This window comes from Danio rerio, chromosome 12 (assembly GCF_052040795.2).
Source record: "Danio rerio strain M-AB ecotype USA chromosome 12, GRCz13ab, whole genome shotgun sequence".
NCBI lineage: Eukaryota > Metazoa > Chordata > Actinopteri > Cypriniformes > Danionidae > Danio > Danio rerio.
The window spans coordinates 47,439,676-47,461,279 of record NC_141032.1 but is presented as its reverse complement, the minus strand read 5'-3'; the positions used below and the strand labels follow the sequence as shown (position 1 = coordinate 47,461,279).

The window sequence follows — 21,604 nt, the reverse complement described above, 5'->3', positions numbered from 1 at the left end:
AATGTATCATTTATTTTGCTGGAGCACATTGTTACAGCCCGATAACAATAAGTATAAAGCTAAATTAGACTTACGATAAGGATCGGTTTGTTTTTAGATTATGCCTTTAATTCTGCATTATTCCATGTGACCAGCAGGGGTCCTCAATGGGCCGCAACCATATCTCAACGTAGCCTAATGTTGAGCTCTAATCAACCTCTAATCAAACTGAATTTAGCAATTGTAGTCAGTTCTCCAGCATTCTCAAAGAAGGCAACACAAAGACACTGAAACTAGCACCAGATTCCTGAGATACTTGACTTTCATAACTTCCATGTATTTTTAATCATTATTATCATTAATATATTATTTAATCATCTCTCTTATTGTAGACCTGTGACCTGTTGGCGTGTAGTAACTTTTCCCTACGTGACAGCATGAGACATATTATGCTAATTTACACTATAAAAATGCTAATACATACTGAAAACATTCCAATAACTTATCCATCCATCAGTCTATCTATCTATCTATCTATCTATCTATCTATCTATCTATCTATCTATCTATCTATCTATCTATCTATCTATCTATCTATCTATCTATCTATCTATCTATCTATCTATCTATCTATCTTCACTTTTTCCACATTTGTTAATGTTGCAGCCTTATTCCAATTTTTTTTTTTGTGAACCGTTACACCCCTGATATATATATATATATATATATATATGAGCAATATCACTGTGCTGTATATCAGTGTTAATATACAACCATAGTACACTGCTGCGAGTGTGATATTGCGTTTATACAATAGTTCGACGCCACAATCTTGTACATAAAAGAAAAAATCAAACACATAGAGTGAAAAACCCTTTTGTATTAGGGACTACTTTCTTCCGTCATTAATTCACATCTGCAGCTGACGTCAGAACAGCAGAAACCGTTACCAACATCACTTTAGAGCTAGTATTTGAACGATTCTCTATAGTGTAATGTGAAGCAGAGCTTCTGGTGTGTGACCCCCTTAAGGTGATGACAAAACAGCAAATTTTGCTCACATTTTAAGAATTTTTGACACGTTTTTGACATTATTTAGATGTTGTGTAGTCATCAAGGTAGTTTACCTGGATTTTAGGGAGACAAAATCTTGTGTAAAGGCTGAACGTGACATGAAATGCCACCCATCTACAGAGATTTCTCACCAGACTGCTGTTGTGTTTGCGATACGGAGGGACAAGGCTGAATCCAGCTTCTTATTCTCAGCTTCTTATTGACTATCCAATCCACCTTAAAAACCATGAGGCTTCAGCTTTCAGCTTTTTATTCGTACTCAAGAGAACACACTGAGCAAGGGCTTATTATGCGGTTCTGGCGCCATCTTGACGTCAATCGTCTTTGGCCACCGACGAGCTCTCAGAAAATGTAAATATTAAATAGGCACTATTCTTGCAAATAAACTGTATAGTTGCAATTTAAACAACTACATTCTCGACTAAAAAAGCCTCAAAAGTATATATTTGTTGTCTAACCGAAGTAATATTTGTTGGCTGTATGTGGGCGGAGTAATACACAAAGTGTAAAGAGGCTGTACGGATGCTGATATTACTTAAATATATCACAGCTATCAGCCAATCAAATTCGAGATCCAGACAGAACTGTTTTGTGTGTGTGTATATATATATGTGTGTGTGTGTGTGTGTGTGTGTGTGTGTGTGTGTGTGTGTGTGTGTGTGTGTGTGTGTGTGTGTGTGTGTGTGTGTGTGTGTGTGTGTGTGTGTAAATATAAACAACATATTGAATGAAATAATAATAGTGTTTTTATTGTATTTTTGATCAAATGAAAGCAGTCTTGATGAGCACAAGCGTAACTTTTGAGCAGCGTTGTATAGTATGTATTGAGAGAACAGATGTACTGCAGAGCCACAGCTCATGTTTAAGGCACATTCATTCTGAGAGGAACTATTCCTTCACATTTATAACCGTTTGTCATGTCATATTTTTCAAGGACTGACATGAGAACTGTGGAGTGAGAAAAAACACGAGTGCAAGGCGGTGTCAGTGATTTCCTCCCCTCTGCAAAATCTGCTCCAGAAGTTTCTGGAAAAGAGAAAAGAAAGAAAAGCCTCTGGTCAGTTTTATTCCAAACGTTCATCATTTGTGGTCAGCGAGAGCTGGACAGACAGACTGTTTGTGTTGAAACACATCATAATTAATACTAGATGTCTGGGTCATTCCTTTGTCCCATAGAGAGTTTCAAAGAAAAATCATTGTAGTTTTAAGAAAGGGATTTAAGGTAGCATGAACTTTTGTTGTTGTTCATGTGAGTGTTGAAAGACTCAGTTTCTTTATATATTTATATTTTTATACATTATGTATATTTTTATGCATTTCTCAGTGAATGTAGACAGTTATTGATGGTGCATTTAAACAAAACCGTTTTATTATATTCATTAATATAAGAGTTTAGATAATTCATTTAAATCAGGGGTGTCCAAAGTCGGTCCTGGAGAGACAGTGTCCTGCTGACTTTAGTACTTGCTTCAACTCACCTGCCTGGAAGTTTCTAGTATGCCAAATTAGAGCTTGACTAGCTGGTTTAAGTGTGTTTGATTAGGGTTGGAGCTTAACTCTCCAGGACATCGGCCCTCCAGGACCGAGCGTGGACACCTATAATTTAAATAATTAAGAGATTTCAAGATAATAATAATAATAGTAAATGGCAAAATGACCAGTTGGCATTTCTGTGTGGAGTTTGCATGTTCTCCCTGTCTTGACGTGGGTTTCCTCCGGGTGCTTCGGTTTCCTCGACAGTCCAAACACATGCTCTATAGGGGAATTGAATAAACTAAATTGGCCATAGTGTATGTGCGTGAATGTGAGAGTGTGTGGGTGTTTCCCAATACTGGGTTGCAGCTGGAAGGGCATCTGCTGCATAAAACACATGCTGGAATAGTTGGTGGTTCATTCCGCTGTGGCAACCTCTGATACATAAAAGAACTAAGCCGAAGGAAAATGAATAAATGAATGAATAAATGAATAATAAAATAATAATAATAATACATAAGATAATTCATTTAAATTAAATAAAAAAATATACAATTTACATAATTTCAGCTACATTTGATATTTTTATGTTTGTCTTGCTTATTCCTGTTTATTAAAATGTACTTTATTTAATGTTTTCTCCAACATATTAATTTGGGTGTACTAATTTTAGGACTTTTTGATTATTTTCTGAACAAAATAATAATGACTTTATAAAACAATATGCTTCTATTCTTAGCTTTTATCCATTTGTCAGCAAAAAAAATAAATAAATAAAATAAAACGTTTCAATCCTCTTAAATAACAAATTTAGTGTAACAGCCTATTTATTTTCATAATAATAATAATATTAAGTAAAGGTCAGAATAAGTGTGTTGCTTTATTTTTACACAAATATATCCGTCATGCCTAATGTCAAATAATTCACTCATATTTGCATAAAACCTATTTAAACCAATCAAGCAGACACTTTACTTGCAGGGTGACATGATGGCTCAGTGGTGAGCACTGTCGCCTCACAGCAAGAAGGTAGTTCGAGTCCTGGCTTGGACAGTCGGTATTTCTGTGTAGAGTTTGCAAGTTCCCCCCATGTTGGCATGGGTTTCCTCCGGGTGCTCTGGTTTCAGTCCAAACACATGCGCTATAGGTGAATTAAATAAACTAAAATGGCCGTATAGTGTATGTGTGTGAATGAGTGTGTATGGGTATTTCCCAGTAGTGGGTTGCAGCTGGCAGGGCATCCACTATGTAAAACATAAACTGTAGCAGTTGGCAGTTCATTCAGCTGTGGTGACTCCTGATAAAGGAACTAAGCCAAAGGAAAATGAATGAATAATAAAATAATAATAATAAGCAAGATAATTCATTTAAATTACATTTTAAAAATACAATTTTAATAAATACATTTGATATTTTTATGTTTCTCTTGTTTTTTTCCAGTTTATTAAAATGTATTTAATTGAATATTTTCTCCAACATAATAACTTGGGTGTACTAATTTTAGGACTTTACAATTCTTTTCTGAACAAAATAATAATGACGATATGACTAGGCACGGGACCATAACCGTGTTCAAGATATATCGTGGTTTGGAAAAGTCAATGTTTTAAAACCATCAAAATTCTCTGCTATACAGTTCCTAAGGTATGAGTAAGATTTTTTTATTTACATTTTTTTTCTCCAGCAGAAAATAGCTCCAAAGATGCCGTTTTAAATTGTAAAAAAAAAAAAAATCCGTGTTTTTTTAAATAATAAAGTCAGCAGAATATAATAATCAATAATTTATTTGAATCGTTTAGCCTGACATGTTTACTGTTGGGCAGCACAGTAGCGCAGTGAGAAGCACAATCGCCTCACAGCAAGAAGGTTGCTGGTTCGAGCCTTGGCTAGGTCAGTTGGCATTTCTGTGTGGAGTTTGCATGTTCTCCCCGCGTTGGTATGGGTTTCCTCCGGGTGCTCCGGTTTCTCCCACAAGTCCAAAAGCATGCGGTACAGGTGTGAATCAAGGCCGTGATTTCATTTTCCAAGAGGGGATGTAAATGTCAATGTGATGTGTGTTGAAGAGATGCCAATATAAAACAAGTGAGAAACAGAGGAGAACAGGGGAATGATGTCCAGACTCATGACAGACACACATACTGTATGCTGGATGGCAATGTTCTGACTGTGTGTATGTGTGTGTGTGTGTGTGTGTGTGTTTTATCATGTGCATGTGTTGTGGTATCATTAGCAGTGGACGGGTGTTCATTCCTGTGAACAATGGCTCCATACACACAACACAATGAAGCTCTTTATAAAACACTGCTAACCAGAGAGCATAACACACACACGCACAAACACACACACACACACGCACACTCTTATTTGCCTTTCACTTGCACAATATACACACTCATCGCCGTTATCACACTATCATGCATGAATGTTATTTTTTTAAGTACCTAATCATGGCAGAGCATCAAATATAAAAATATATGTATAATTATTAAGTTAAGAATTGGGTATTAAAATATAACTAACTATTACTGTGATCAAAGTTTATGATGAAGCTGTACAAGTGCATGAGAATATGTTAGAAAGAATCAAGGCTGTTTCAGACAGTCTATGGTGGTGATTTTTTGATTTTTGACTATTATGCATTGATATTCGATTCTGTAGCGACATCTGGTGGTTTAAACATGTAAATGCGTAAATTTGTGATGTAGGAGCTAAAACTAATTTTTTTGAGACTTTTAGACATTGAGGTATTTTAAGTTTCTGCGACATATATATTGCAATATATATACAATGTCATCAAATTAATTAAATAGCCCTATTTAGAAACAATATATTCATTTTCAATCGATTACCAGGTAAATCGGGAAATATTTAAAAAAGAAAAAAATTCAAAGGGGGGCTAATAATGACTTCAGCTGTGTGTGTGTGTGTGTGTGTGTGTGTGTGTGTGTGTGTGTGTGTGTGTGTGTGTGTGTGTGTGTGTGTGTGTGTGTGTATAGATAAAGTCTGAATTATTCACTTAAATTGTTTTTATATTTCCCAAATGATGTTTAACAGAGCAAGGAAATTTTCATAGTGTGTCTGATAATATTTTTTCTTCTGGAGAAAATATTATTTGTTTTATTTCAGCTAGAATAAAAACAGTACATTTTTTAAAAAACGATTTTAAGATCAAAATTATTAGCCCCTTTAAACTATTTTTTTTTTTTTTTTTTAGATAGTCTACACAACAAACCATCGTTATACAATAACTTGCCTATAATTACCCTAACTTGCCTGATTAACCTGATTACCCTAGTTACGCCTTTAAATGTCACTTTAAGCTGTATTGAAGTGTCTTGAAGAATATCTAGTCAAACATTATTTACTGTCATCATGACAAAGATAAAATAAAACAGTGATTAGACATGAGTTATTAAAACTGTTATGTTTAGAAATGTGTTGAAAAAAATCTCTGTTAAACAGAAATTTGGAAAAAAAATAAACAGGGGGCTAATAATTCTGACTTTATATAATCTAACTGTATATAATCTTAACTCAACATTGCAGATCTGCGATGTGACTATTGCAGATATACACATTGCGATATCGATATTTAATATCTTATTAAAACTGCATGTTGGATTCTCAACTTTGTTGTCAACCTGACTTCCTTAGTTTCATTAACAATAAATTTGCATTAAAATTGACAATGAATTTATTATTTGGGGCTTTCTAACATTTTTTTTAAGCATATAAACTTTTCTTGGCAACTACGCTAACTTCTGTAAGGTATAGTCATATTTCTTAATTTAAATAAAAGTAAAATTACACAGACGACACTCTAATGGATAAAAAGATGTTTTACAAATACTTTGACTCAAATCTCTGACAGTTAAATCTCAATGGACTAAAATTTCACTTCACTTGACTAACTTCCCTAACTCGTCTAGTTAACCTAGATAAGCCTTTAAGGCCGTATTTACAGAGAGGGTGCTCGCTGCAAAGCCATTTGAGCAGAGCTGAGCTCCAGCGAGGGGGAGCATGAGCTCTCGTTCTGCCTCCTGTAAGCTGTTTTAATGCGTACACCAACCCCACCCCTAACCCTACCCCCAGTGACATCACTCGTAGAAGAAGTGCAAAAAAGGTGGCGCTCAAGCTCAAGCTCCCCCTCGCTGGAGCTCAGCTCGCCCAAATGGCTCTGCAGCGAGCACCACTTGTATTTACATGGCACTGTTCAAGTGACTCAATTACGATCATTTTCCCCCATGTGGCACAGATCGGATATGGCCCATGTAAGTGTAAGCAGGAACAAATCACATGGATTCCGATTTACTCAAATCACATTCAGGCCTTGTTCATATGTGGAAATGTATCCGTTCTGAATCGACTCTGTGCCCTTGCTTCTGCAGTGTAAGCATGTAGATCGGATTTTCACCTGTCAATGCGAGTCGCAAGTCATTAAAAACCGTAGCGAATGACGTCAAGTCTGACACTTTTCAGAACAGACTTCAGCAGAGTCCCAAACCTTAAATCTCATACACGAGGACTTAAACAGCTTTTACATTGTCATATAGCACAGACATTTAAGCATGTTAACGAGCGAGAGAGCACAATGTCCACCACGTAACCAATATAAACCAATATAAAACTAGTGCATAAATCATGCCATGGAGATTACATTAAGATGTCTAAAGGTTTAAAAAAAAAAAAGCCTATATATCAAAAGAAGATGGACAAATGAGAACATTTCTGTCATAAACTAAAGTAAAACAGCTTGTGAAAAGCTAAACACAGATTACATACAGGAATAGAGAAAAGAGCACTCTTTAATTATCAGCTAATCAGCGCCTACTCTGTTTTTCCTGGTCATTGTGCCTTTGCTGTGTGCTGTGTAAATGCAGACGATCAGATACGAGTCACTTTTAAAAGATGATGTAAGCAGGTCAGAAAAAACATCGGATACAGTCACAAAATCAGAATTGACCATCAAGATCTGCAGTGTAAATGCAGCATAAATGTCACTTGAAGCTGTATAGAAGAGTCTTGAAAAATATCTAGTCAAATATTATTCACGGTCATCATGGCAAAGATAAAATAAATCAGTTATTAGAAATAAGTTATTAAAACTATTATGTTTACAAATCTTCTTTACGTTAAACAGAAATTAGGGGAAACCAGGGGCGGACTGGCCATCTGGCAATTCTGGCAAATGCCAGAAGGGCCGGACCATTTTTTTAAATGTGGGCCGGTCAGCTATTTTTTATTTTTTTCATATGTATTGTTTTTTAAATGTAGGCAGCTTTTATCTCGTGCGAGATGTGAATATTATGAAGATGATGGTGATAATAGTAAGAATAATAGTAAATGTTAGGCATTGGCCCAATCAGCAACAACCGGCTGGTTTCGAGATGGGCCGACCCAATCTGAGGTTACGCAGACATAATCAAAATTTGGCAAGAATGTCAAACAAACAGTAACTGCAACACAAGCTAATTCAATTCAATTCAATTCAGCTTTATTTGTATAGCGCTTTTACAATGTAGATTGTGTCAAAGCAGCTTCACATAAATGGTCATAGTAACTGGAACAGTGTGGTTCAGTAACTGGAACAGTGTGGTTCAGGTTTTAGTGTTTAAGTTCAGTTCAGTTCAGTTTAGCTCAGTTCAGTGTGATTTAATCATTACTGAGAGTTCAAACACTGAAGAGCAAATTCATCGATGCGTAGCTCTACCAATCCTGAACCATGCGAGGCAGTGGCGACAGCGGAGAGGGAAAAAAAACTTCACCTGATGGGAGTGAAGAAAAAAAACCTTGAGAGAACCAGACTCAGTTGGGCACGACCATTTTAATTTCTCCGCTAATGTCAGAGATGGACCTTAAAAAGGTAAAGGCAGTCAAGTCAGACATTGCCAATTACATAAAATTAACTGAACTAGTCTCGAAAGGGGGCAGTGCAGTGGCGCAGTTGGTAGTGCTGTCGTCTCACAGCAAGAAAGTCGCTGGTTTGAGCCTCATCTGGGTCAGTTGGTGTTTCTGTGTGGAGTTTGCATGTTCGCGTGGATTTCCTTCTGTTTTCCTTCACAAGTCCAAACACATGCTATAGGTGAATTGGGTAGGCCAATTGGGAATTGGGTAACCCAGTAATGGGTTGCAGCTTTGAGGGCATCCGCTGTATAAAACATATGCTGGATAAGTTGGCGATTCCCAGATTAATAAAGGGACTAAGCCGAAAAGAAAATGAATGACATGATTGCACATATAAATGGGTTGCTTTTGTTTCAGTCACATACATTAAATGTTTAAATATCTCTTGGATAAGGTACTGCTTATATAATTTTACCATCTATACACCAATATAAGTAGTGAATGTGCGTGTCCGTGGGTGGGGCTGTGTCGGTGTGGTAATGTGGGCTGGTGTGGCTACAATGCCAGGGCTGATTTTTAGTCCCAGTCCGCCCCTGGGGGAAACATATACAGGGGGCTAATAATTCAGGAGGGCTAATAATTCTGACTTCAACTGTACAGGTTTTCTGATGAAAAAAAGTGTAGATTTTCACTCCATTCATCATTCAAGAAGCCCTCTATATTTAGAGATGTTTGGGAACAAAATGCATTGGCCAAAATCAATTCTTACTGCTTAAGGGCCGGAACGAGTTTAGAGAAGGCGTCCTCCCGTGGTCCGATTGAATTAGGGGAATTTTGTTAAGATAACCGAACACCTCGCCACGCCGTATTGGAAAAGCTTCACTTTTAGGATTAATGTGGAGAATTAATCTAATTTGTTGAACCAGTTAACGGCGACTCAAAAATCCAATCCCACACACAGAGGGAGAGAGAGAGAGAGCACAATAATGATTATCGATGGACTTCACAGCTGATCTGAGATCAGCCCTCACCACTAACTCTAATGAACTATATATTGGTATAAACACCTTTTTGAAGAGCTCTGCCCGCAGTCTGTTGGTCCGAGATACCAATTTTCGTTTCTCCTCTTCTTTTTTCCTCTTTTCCTCCTCTCTCCTCTTCTTCACTTCAGGGAGCTGGTTATAACTCCTGTCAAACAAACAAAGTCATGTCAGACAAACTAGATGCAATTTGTTGGCATGTTCTGGGTTTTTGCTCGGATGCTGTATGTGGTAGCTGGGATTGTTGGGTGAGCTCTGTACGGTTGCATGGAGGTTTTTAGGGTATTATAAGGGGTTGCTAGTGTGTAATATAGTTTTTCTGGGTTGGCGAGGTATTTAAGCAGGTTCCTATGGTGTTATTGGTGTAAGTAGAGTGTTGCAGTGTTGCTAGGGTGCTGTTGGGGCATTCTAGATGGTTCCTAGGGTGTTTAGGTGGTTGTCAGAATACAATAGCTGTGTTCTAGGTGGTTGCTAGGGTAGTAAATTATTTCTCAGGTGTTGAGGCAGGTTGCTAGGGTGGTAACAAGTTGTTGGGGGTATTTAGACAGATTGCTAAGAAGGTATTAGGGTAAGTAGAAAGTTAAGGTGTTGTTGTTTATTGGTGGTTGATAGGGTATTATAATGGTTTTCTGGCTGGTTGCTAGGATGGTAACAGGTTGTTGGGGTATTTAAGCGGACTGATAGGGTGTTATTAGGGTAAGTAGTTTTCAGATGTTGCTGTGGTGTTGTTGGGGCATTCTGGGTGGTTGCTAGGGTGTTTGGGTTGTTTTCAGAATATATTAACATTGTTCTTGTTGGTTGTTAGGGTGTTTGAGGGTGGTTGCTAGTGTAATAATGTAATGTTCAGGTGTTGAGGCAGGTTGCTATGGTGTTATTAGGGTAAGTAGAATGTTCAGGTGTTCCTGGGGTGTTGTTGGGGTACTTTAGGTGGTTGCTAGGGTGTTGAGAGTGATTGTCAGAATATTTTAAGGGTGTTCCTGGTGGTTGCTAGGGTGTTTGAGAGTGGTTGCTAGGGTGGTAAAGTATTGTTCAGGTGTTGAGGCAGGTTGCTAAGGTGTTATTAGGGTAAGTAGAGTGTTTGGGTGTTGCTAAGAGTATTATTGGGGCATTGTGGGTGGTTGCTAGGGTGTTTAGGATGATTGTCAGAATAATTTAAGGGTGTTCTTGGTGGTTGCTAGGGTGTGTAAGAGTGGTTGCTACGTTAGGAAAGTATTGTTCAGGTGTTGAGGCAGGTTGCTAGGGTGTTATTAAGGTAAGTAGAGTGTTCAGGTGTTGCTGGGGTGTTGGGGTATTCTGGGTGGTTGCTAGGGTGTTTGGGGGTTTTCAGAAATTACTAACGCTGTTCTTGTTGATTGCTAGGGTGTTTACGGGTGGTTGTTAGTGTAGTAAAGTATTGTTCATGTGTTGAGGAAGGTTACTGTGATGTTATTAGGGTAAGTAGAGAGTTAGGGTGTTGCTGCGGTGTTGTTAGGGCATTCTGAGTGGTTGCTAGGGTGTTTGTCAGAATATTATAATGCTGTTCTTGGTGGTTGCTAGGGTGATTTATGGGTGGTTGCTAGGGTGGTAAAACATTGCTCAGGTGTTGAGGCAGGTTGCTAGAGTGTTATTAGGGTAAGTAGAGTGTTAGGGTGTGGTTGGGGCATTATGGGTGGTTGCTAGGGTGTTTGGGTGGTTTTCAGAAAAATATTAAAGCTGTTCTTGTGGATTGCTAGGGTGCTTTGAGTTGTTGACATAATATATTAATGGTGTTCTTGGTGGTTGCTAGGGTGTTTGAGAGTGGTTGCTAAGGTAGGAAAGTATTATTCAGGTGTTGAGGCAGGTTGCTAGGGTGTCACTGGGGTAAGTATGGTGTTTGGGTGTTGCTGGGGCATTCTGGGTGGTTGCTTGGGTGTTTGGGTGATTGTCAAAATATATTAATGATGTCCTTGGTGGTTTCTATGGTATTTTATGGGTGGTTGCTAGGGTGTTAAAGTATTGTTCAGGTGTTGAGGCAGGTTGCTAGGGTGTTATCAGGGTATGTAGAGTGTTAAGGTGTTGCTTGGGTGTTAGAGCATTATTGGTGATTGATAAGGTATAATAATGGTGTTCTGGCAGGTTGTTAGGATGGTAAAAGGTTTTTGGGGTATTTAAGCAGATCAAGCCTTACTTTAAAAGAAATAACTGTCTTATTCATGTTGATCTATTTTCATCACACTATATCAGAGTTAAGAAATAAACGGTGCGTATTTACACTGTTATCTGACATAACTGTCCGTGTTATTCAGTCACACACCATATCCACAGCCTAAATCAAACTTCTGAACATGGCCACTCATTCGTGCAGAATCCATCCAGCCGTGCATCAGGGAGGTTTAATTCTGAATCACAGTGAGACCAGATCTAATCGGATGAGCTTTTATTCAGCGGCAAGAAAACAAACAAGCTGTGAAAAGCACAATCAGGGCGGCAAAACCCTGCAGCCGCACACACACACACACACAAAACACCTTAAAATCAGATAGAACTGATACACCTGTGAGTGTGTGTGTGTGTGTGTGTGTGTGTGTGTGTGTGTGTGTGTGTGTGTGTTAAAAAGTAATAAAGCAGAATAGGTGTTTATCAAAACAAGAGCTGGCATGCTCTTTTTTTTTTACCTCCTGGACCGCATCTGTGGCCCCTTTTCCATGATGCTTCTGTCTTTAGATTTCAAAAGGCTTTCTGCAGAACAACACACACACACACACACACACACACACACACACACACACACACACATTTGTTTTTGTGAAAAGTGGGGACATTACCTAGGTTTCCATTCATTTTATACTGTCCAAACTGTATATTGTATTGCCCTCACCCCACCCCTGAACCCAACCATCACAGGAGACGGTGTGCAGCTTTACTCTCTGATTAAACTCATTCTGTGTGATTTATAAGCATTTTGAGAAATGAGGACGTCACCAATGTCCTCATATTTCACCTCCTTTTTGTAATACCTGTGTCATACCCATGTCATTATGCAGATTTGTGTCCTGATATGTCACAAAAACACGTACACACACACGCACACACACACGCACACGCACACGCACACACACACACACACACACACACACACACACAGACACACACACACAGACACACACACACAGACACACACACACAGACACACACACACACAAACAAACAAACAAACAAACAAACAAACAAACAAACAAACAAACAAACAGACACAAAATGAGGTTTCTGCAGTACTCAATCTTAAAAAAGTCACACGGAAGAACCAGCAGCATCTGATTAATTATTGACTGTTTAAGAAATCAGAAAATAAATCAACAGGCCAGTTTTAATTATTATTATCAGCTCATTTTAAAACAATATCACAAACAGCATGCCAAAACCGTCCAATAAATAATAGTTATACTCTAATGAAAAAGCTGGGTTGTTATAATATATTGGGTCAAAAATTGGCAAACAAAAGCATTAGGTCAATAATTTTACTTAAAAAATATTACCTTAAATTTAATTGACATAAAATAAGCCAGTCTTGGGTTTGTTCATATTTGACCTAATGTTGGGTTACTACAACTCAGCTTTTTATAAGAATATTCATTATGGTGGTTTGAGAACAACATACTGTTATATCACATAAACATCTTCTTCTTCTTCTTCTTTGTTACATGATTGGTCAATTTAATACTTAGTTAATTTAACCTTCCTGTTGTGTTCGGGTCAAATCTGACAGATTTACAGCTTTACAAGTTTTGCATATGATTGCCTCAAGGCCTTACAATATCCTTCAAATTATGCATTTGAACAATTAAACGTTATGATCACCTCTTTCATTGAATTTTGATTGTTTTAGTCCACCTGGTTACACCTGTGGGGTCAAAAGTGACCACCATAGGAAATGAGTGGGTATCCGAACTATATTCATCCTTCAGACAGAAAACTATTTGTAGACACTATGTGTATTTTCACTGCAGTTATTTTATGTCATGTCATGTAATTTTCCTACGCTTATCCTGGGCCGGGGAGAGTCTTAGGAGAGAAGTCTAGACTTCCCTCTCCCCAAACACTTCATCCAGCTCCTTTGGGGGGATCCTGAGGCGTTCCCAGGCCAGCCGAGAGACATAGTCCATCCAGCATGTCCTGGGTCTTCCCTGAGGCCTTCTACTGGTGGGACATGACGGGAACACCTCCCTAGGTAGGCGTCCAGGAGGTATCCGAAACAGATGCCCGAGCTACCTCAGCTGACTTCTCTTGATGTGGAGGAGCAGCGGCTCTACTCCGAGCTTCTCCAGAGCTCCTGACAGAGTGACAGAGCTCCTTACCCGATCCATAAGGGTTTGCCCTGCAACCCTGTGAAGGACACTCATTTCGGCCGCTTGTATCTGAGATCTTGTCGTTTTGGTCATGATCCAAATCTCATGACCATAGGTGAGAATAGGAACGTAGATTGACCGGTAAACCGAAAGCTTTGCCTTTCAGCTCAGCTCCTTCTTCTATCACAATGGACCGGTACATCAACGCAGTACTGCTGCCGCTGCACCAATCCGCCTGTCAGTCTCACGATCCATCCTTCCCTCTCTCGTGAACAAAACCCCAAGACACTTGAACTGGGGGAAGGACTTTCCTCCAACCTGGAGTTGGCAAAGCACCTTTTTCCGGTAGAGCACCATAACCTCGGACTTGGAGGTGCTGATTCAAACCACCCCAGTGCATGCTGAAGGTCCATGTCAGATGAAGCCAACAGAACAACATCATCTGCGAATAACAGAGATGAAATCCTGTGGTTCCCGAACCGGACCTCCTCCAGCCCAAGGCTGCGCTTTAAAATTCTGTCCATAAAAATTAAGAACAGAATTGGTGACAGGGGGCAGCCCTGCTGGAGTCCAACATAAACTATAAACAAGTCTGACTTACTGTCGGCAACACGAACCAAACTCCTACTCTGTTGATACAGGGACGAGACAGAGGACAGAGTCCCTCTGACCTTATACTCCCAGAGCACCCTCCACAGAATGCCACAGTCAAATGCCTTTTCCAAGTCCACAAAACACATATGGACTGGTTGGACATTCTCCCATGAACCCTTGAGTGAGGGCTGGTCCAGTGTACCACAGCCTGGATGAAAACCGTATTGTTCCTTCTGGATCCTAGGTTCAACCATTGGCTGGATCCTCCGCTCCAGTACCCTGGCGTAGACTTTCCCAGGGAGGTTAGGAGTGTGATCCCCATATAGTTAGAGCACACCCTCCGGTCCCCCTTCTTAAAAATGGGAACCACCACCCCAGTTGCCCAGTCTGGAGGAGTATATTTTAAGTTTAATTCTTTAAACTCATGTTAAACACTATTTTGAGCCATTGTTCACACTCACAGCTAAAGAATGCTGAATAAAAATTTGGTATTGAAATTTTTTTTGTGTGTTAATTTAATAGCAGGTTAAAACGGACCGGTCAACTTTGACCAGAACCACTAGAGTCAGTGGCAGGAGGTGAACACGAAAGGAGGGTGAATAATACATTCAGTTGTCCCATGCCTTCAGATTCTGTCATCAAGGCTTTTATTAATATGATTTAATCAAAATTACATATATATTGGATGTATTTGGGGGTGTTTTGGAGGTATATTAAGTTGTTAAAGAAATAGTTCACACAAAAACACTAATTCTGTCATCATTTACTTGTTTTAAACCTTTATGAGCCTTTCTCTTCTGTTAAACACAAAAGAAGATATTCTGAAGACAGCTGCAAACCTGTAACCATTGACTTTCACTGTATTTGTTTTTCCTACTATGGAAGTCAGTGGTTACAGGCAGGGTGCGAATTATACATTGACGGTTGGGGGGGAGGAGGGGTCAACTTTTTTCAGTAATATTATTTTGTGTAATACATGCTTTAGTGAATCAAATTAAATGAAATCTATTTTATTAATGCAACATATTTAATTTGTCCGTGTTTTGTGGGGTAAGTTGTATATTCTGGTCAACAATATCCTGTGATTAGCCATTTCAGAGGATACTGTAGGTCAAACAATACAAACAATGCATCTAATTTTGCTTTACTTTTAGGCTATATGTAGAAACAAACACTTATTTTCATGCGATTATGCATCCAAAAAAACATAATCCATTATAGGGGTGGTCAAATGTATATTTATTAGTGATATTAGTATTTAAGATGCAGATCAGAGCCAACTATTTCTTACTATTTAGTGGACTGACTCCCCATACGTGTACCCCCCATTTTCATGTCCTTCAGAGGAGAGCATTAACTGGGGGGGTCAGTCGCCCCTTATCCCCCCTGTAAATCGCACCCTGGTTACAGGTTTTCAGCATTCTTCAAAATCTCTTCTTTTTACGTTTAACAGAATTTAAAAAAAGACTTTAGGGTGAGTAAAAAGTAAGTAAATGAGATTTCTAGGGTGACTATCCCTTTAAAAATGCTTTGGATGGTTGCTAGGGGTGTTCTGTGTAGTTGCTAAAATAAAGCATGATATAATACTGCAGCTTCAGCATGTGTCCACATGGGGCCGATATTTCCTTTGTTTTCAATAACAGCCACGGATATTTTCCCTCCAGTGTTTTGACAAGCTCTGCTCTCATTTCCGAGGCTGATTTGATGAGCAGAATCTGTGTGAGCATTGAGGACATGAAACACTGTTGATCTGGTGTTACAGTGCCTATAGAAACCATCTGAAAATCTCTATCTTTACTCGCATTACACCCTGCTTTCAAAAGAGCTTCGGGAGAAAGTTTTAAAAATCCAAACAATACGAACATAACAATACAACAAAGCAAAAAAATCAGAAAAATTTGTTAAGTGTAATACCAGTGGAATGACAGAGGGAGAAAGTACTCAACTACTGAAAGACATTTAATACTTAATTTAAAAGGCTTTTTTGGTGATGGCAGCTTAAAGACGCCTCTCATATGGGGAATAAAGTCACATGCATTGCTCAGGTGTGAGTTTTTCACAGACTTCAACAGTTTGCAAAATCTTGATGGTTCTGTGGGTCTTGTCTATCAAATCTGTCCTTTATTTTGTATTTTGTATTGGATTCGAGTCAGGTGATTACACTGCAAGAAATCATTTTCTGACTTAGATTTTTTGTCTTGTTTCTAGTCCAAATATCGGAAAATTCCTAAATCAAGAAGAATTTTCTGGACAAGCAAAACACATTGTCTTGTTTTGAGAAATAATCTGCCAATGGGGTAAGCAAAATAATCTTACGTCAAAAGAAAAAACAAGATTATTTTGCTTACCCCATTGGCAGATTATTTTGCTTGTTTTAGGGAAAAACTCACTTAATTTTGGCATATTATTTCTCAAAACAAGACAATGTGTTTTGCTTGTCCAGAAAATTCTTCTTGATTTAGGAATTTTCAGATATTTAGACGAGAAACAAGACAAAAAAATCTAAACAAGAAAAGCATTTTTTGCAGTGTAGCTGGGCCATTCCACAGCTTGATTTTCTTTCTCTGAAAGCATTTGAGAGTTTCCTAGGCTGTGTTTGGGATCATTGTCTTGCTGAAATGTCCACCCTGGTTTCATCTTCATCCTCCTGCTAATGTAGATGTTGAACTGAAGCAGCTGATAATCATTAACACTGAAGAAGGGCAGAGAAGAACTACTGAGAGATTTCAGCTGCTGTCTGGGCTTTCACTGCCAAACTACACCTTCCTTTTTTCATGTATTCAATACTTTTTCCCTGCATCATTTGTTTTTATTGGACCTAACTTCATTTGTAAAATAGTTAGATTTATTGTCTTAGCATTTATGGATTCAGGGAAAATTCAGTCAGCAGCACCTTTAGAAATATGTTTTCTGAGAAAAATGATGACGTGTTCAATACATATTTGCTACTACTGGATATTTCCGTCAGTACAATCTCCTTCACCTCTGTCCTGCAGGATCTCTGCTTTCCGTCTCTCTTCACTCCTGCACTCCACCGCTTGAACCCTGGCCTGAGAACGCCGGATAAAACCAGGCCGCCTGAGAGCCAGAGCCTCCTGCACACACACATTACACATTCATTCAGTCTTCAGACTCATAATCAAGACGTCCAACATAACTAAATAATTGAGATTTTTATACATTCTGAAAAATGCAGGGTTATGCTTGGTTATTTTAAACCAAATCTGGTTGAAATAGGGACTATAACCCATATTTTACCCATTTGTTTTTTAAATAAACCAAGATTTCAAGAGTGTAAAAAAAAATCACCAATCTCAATTACTTCTCAATGAGCTACAGTACAAGGAGAGCAAATGAGAACTTTAAAATGATCTGTGTTTGTGACAACTGCACTCCAAATACCCTGTAAAAATGCTGCCTTCCGTAAAATTCCTTCATGTTCTCCCAACACAAGATATTAACTTAATTGTTTTAACAAATTTAACCTCTTAAACTCTGCTGCTATTTTGGGATTTGCGCCTGGATTTTGTCTTCCCGAATTTAAAAGCTTCCCAAATCCACATGCAGAAGTGTAAATGCAAAAATTTGGTATCATTTTAAAGAAAAGAATTTTCTTAAAACACTATTGAAAGCAGAGATGGGGGGGTCACATGACTTGACTCGAGTCGAGTCAGACTTAAGTCACAAAATTTAGGACTTGAGACTTGCTTGACAAATATCCAAAAAACACTCGACTTGACTTGGACTTGACACCCCTGACCTAGACCATGTACGTTTTGTTGAATTAACTCTGTAGATCTGTAATCTAAGTTAGTAGAGTCTTACAGTTTAATTTCTAAATAAACCTCAAAATAAATCTTAATTTAAAATAGAAATAATAATCTTAATTTAAAAGAGAAAATTAGGTTATTTTGCTCACCCCATTGGCAGATTATTCAGCATGTGTTAAAGAAAAACTCACTTAATTTTGGCATATTATTTCTTAAAACAATACAATATTTTTTGTTTGTCTAGAAAATGCTTCTTGATTTAAGAAATTTGAGATATTTGAACTAGAAACAAGACAAAATCTAAGTAAGAAAAGTATTTTTTTGCAGTGTTGTCGCAGTGTAGGAGCAGAAGAGTAACTCACACTGAGAGAAAGTCCTTCAGGAGCAACATTTCCAGTCTCAAACGGGACAAACTGCACACATGATGCTGCTGGAGGAGTTTTCTTCTTTCTGTCGTTATCAGAGACCTCATCTTTCAGCTCTCTGTGTTCATTATTCCCTCTGTCCTCTAGTAGCACACAGATTTATGCATAGTTAGTGTGATGCCTAAAAAGGAAAGCGGCATTTAATTCAGCATCAGAACTGTCATCATGAAACCTAATAAGCAGGGCAGAATCTTACCTATCAGTTATGTTTCCTATCAGGAACTCTTCTTTACGATGCAAAAAAAGTTTTTCATGTACCTCATCATACCTGTCAACCCTCCCATTTTTCCTGGGATTCTCCCGTATTTTACAGTTCTATCCCGCTATCATCCTGTAAAAGTATTTTCCCGTATTTCTCCCGTATTTTCAGTCTTTCTCTGAAGGAAGGCAAATAAACATTAAAGAGCCGGGCCTCCCTATATGCAACCCATACCGCCGAACCACCAGGGGCCGCCCCTTGCTCCTTAATGCGAGTCTGTTCAGTGCTTTCGCTTTGTTTAGGCATGAAAACACTTTTAAATAAATATAAAAATGGCGCGATTCCCTTCGTTTTCATTACAGATGCCGTCTCTCCTTCATATGCAATTCCTTAAAACAGTCATGTAGCGATGCGTGACTGTCAGCTGATGCGCTCCATAGTGTTGAATAGAGGCTGTTTCCCTAACAGATTCTGTACACACAATTTAAAGCAGAGTGAAACTCTGGGTTTTGGGTGCATGTTTAAACAGACATATAGACATAATTAATAATAATAATAATAATAATAATAATAATAATATCAAAATATGTCGATCTTGGTGGATTTTTTTTTCCCCAAACACAACTAATTTTATCTGAAATGAGCATAAAAAGTTAGGAAAGCAGTCGAACGCTTTCCTTATAATGTTAGATGTGTGCATTTTTAAAGTGACACCTTTTATTTAATTTGATCAAATGAAAAAAATCTAAATAAATAAGAGATTCATTCGTTGCTCTTTAATTAGAATGTGTAAGTTAATCAGTGAAAAAACGGCTAATGAGATTTGACAGTTTGATTCTATTTTATTAAGCTGAACTGTTTGCTAACGCATTTGCTGCTAATGTATATATTTATTTTATTAATAATAATAATAAAACATATTACTGACCATTTAACTATTTATTTACAATGAAACAGCTCCAAATGAACATATTTAGTAATTTGGGGAATTTAAAGGGGGGGAGATCCCTTATTCAGTGTTGCCAACTTTGCCAATATATTTAGCGACTTTTCAGACCCCTTTAGCAGCAAATTTTCAAAAAAGCGCCCAGCGACAAATCTAGCAAATTTTTTGTGTTACTGGAGATTTTTAAAGACTCTCATGTGTAAGTACTGTACCGTCCCTACTCTTGTCAACAAGCTGCGAGTAATGCCACCGGCCCCTCCCATGTCTTAGAGCGCTGACAGGCGGCCCAGTCCTCGTACAGAGTCTCTCCCACTTGCAGCCAGAGAGCAGATCACCCCTCTGCGCGGCGTACCCATGGCAAATGATTTAGCACCGGCACTGGCAGTGTGAGGTATTTCCATTGTACAGTCAAAGCTCCCTGCTTCTCCTTTATTTTAACAATTTAATTTGACCATTTATTCTTTTCTTGTTCACAATCAGAGATATGTTAATGACCGTTTCAGAACTTGTCTGAGTTTATTACGCCTGGGTGATTACTGCAAATTCACTACACATCTATACTGATACACTTCATTCAAACAGCAATAAATTTAGTCAATTTAATAAATTGACATGCTTACATAAAGCGTAGTGCAAATGTGAATACTGCTTTATTAACCACAGACTGATGAACGAACAGAAACAGTAGAACGTGATGGCGTCAATAATATGCAAATTGACGTATGACATAATCTAGCAACTTTTAGCGACTTTCCAGGCAGAGCTTAGCGCCTTTTCATTGAAAATAGTTGGCAACAGTGCGCTTATTATAGTGGTGGGCATATCCCTTATTTTCACATCCCAATGTTGACAGGTATGTACCTCATGTACATGACATTAGTTTGATATTTCTTTTTATACCAGAAGAGAAAATTTGCTCTAAACTAAAAAACGAAAAATAACTCCCAATATTAATTCCCACTCGATAGTAAAATACATGTGCCCTAATAGTGTTTTTAGCAAAACGTGCCACACATCTCAAAAAATGTGTTTTAGGGTTTCATGACCCTTTAAAGTTTTAGTCTTGTTTCTAATATCTTAAAATATCTAGAAATTGATCAATCAATAAGCATTTCCTAGATCAGTGGTTCTCAAAGTGTGGGTCGGGACCCACTGAGGGGTCATGAGACTATGACAGGGGGTCGCTTGGGGATTTCCAAAATTAAAAAGGCATTTTGCTAAACTACTAGAATTACCATATTTTATCCATAACCTACAGAAGCAAAAAATCAACCCGGGCTTATTGCAAAAACGTAGCCCCGCAGACGTTTCTGGAGACCGCGAAATACGTCCCGGGAGGTACGTATTCGAGCAGTTTTTGTTTTCGCGAATCCGCTTTTTCGCGTCTCGGACGCCTCTCGGGAGCGCCTCGGACGCCTCTATGTTCTCGTGTGAAAAGCCGCTGTACAGCGGCCGTCCGTCTGACTGACTGGCTGAACAACTGAACGATCGACCGGACAGCCAATCGGCCGACCCAGCCGCTCTCCTCCTCCTTCCCTAAACCCAAGCGACGATTTGCAAAAGCCGTCCAGAAAAAAAAAGCAAAAGCCCTCGTCCGATTTTGACCATGTTTTCGGATCTCGCCCCGTCGCGAACTCGTTCGCTTTTATTTTTTTGGATTCTGTTTTTCTATTTTACCTGATTTCTGGAACAGCTCTTCCCCAGACTCGAAGCCGTGGCCAGCTCCTCCTCCCTCCGGGCCTCCGTTCCGCTGACAAAACGCTGCAAGCTAAGCAGACAAACTGGTTGAAGCGGAAAAGCCCTCCACACGGAGGCGAGCCGTCAGCCAGCGAGCGCGAAGAGGAGGAGCGGAGCAGTGTCACACCGCCCCGCAGCGTTCGCTCGATAAAAAACAAAACAAAACGCGGCCTTACGTACCTCCGGCCATGTAAATCACGGTCTCCAGAAACGTTCGCG

At 38.7% G+C, this 21,604-nt stretch overlaps 1 protein-coding gene across 11 annotated transcripts in view; it reads right to left on the bottom strand.

Moving 5' to 3' along the window:
• Positions 1-1,797: 1,797 nt before the first annotated feature.
• The window catches only part of si:ch211-232h12.2, a 47,103-nt gene continuing 27,296 nt past the window's right edge, over positions 1,798-21,604 (bottom strand). For 4 of the 11 annotated variants that reach the window (XM_087276911.1, XM_087276912.1, XM_087276913.1 and 1 more), the window contains 5 exons: positions 18,441-18,586; positions 17,292-17,403; positions 12,044-12,107; positions 9,438-9,558; positions 1,798-2,079 (listed from right to left, as the gene is read on the bottom strand). In XM_087276911.1, coding sequence (XP_087133037.1) covers positions 2,038-2,079; positions 9,438-9,558; positions 12,044-12,107; positions 17,292-17,403; positions 18,441-18,586 — 485 coding nt within the window. In that variant the 3' untranslated portion in view covers positions 1,798-2,037. Of the gene's footprint in view, positions 2,080-7,792; positions 7,995-8,363; positions 10,398-10,460; positions 12,108-17,291; positions 17,404-18,440; positions 18,587-21,604 lie in introns of those variants that run through there. The other 7 variants (XR_015504580.1, XR_015504581.1, XR_015504582.1 and 4 more) reach the window with 3 other exon arrangements.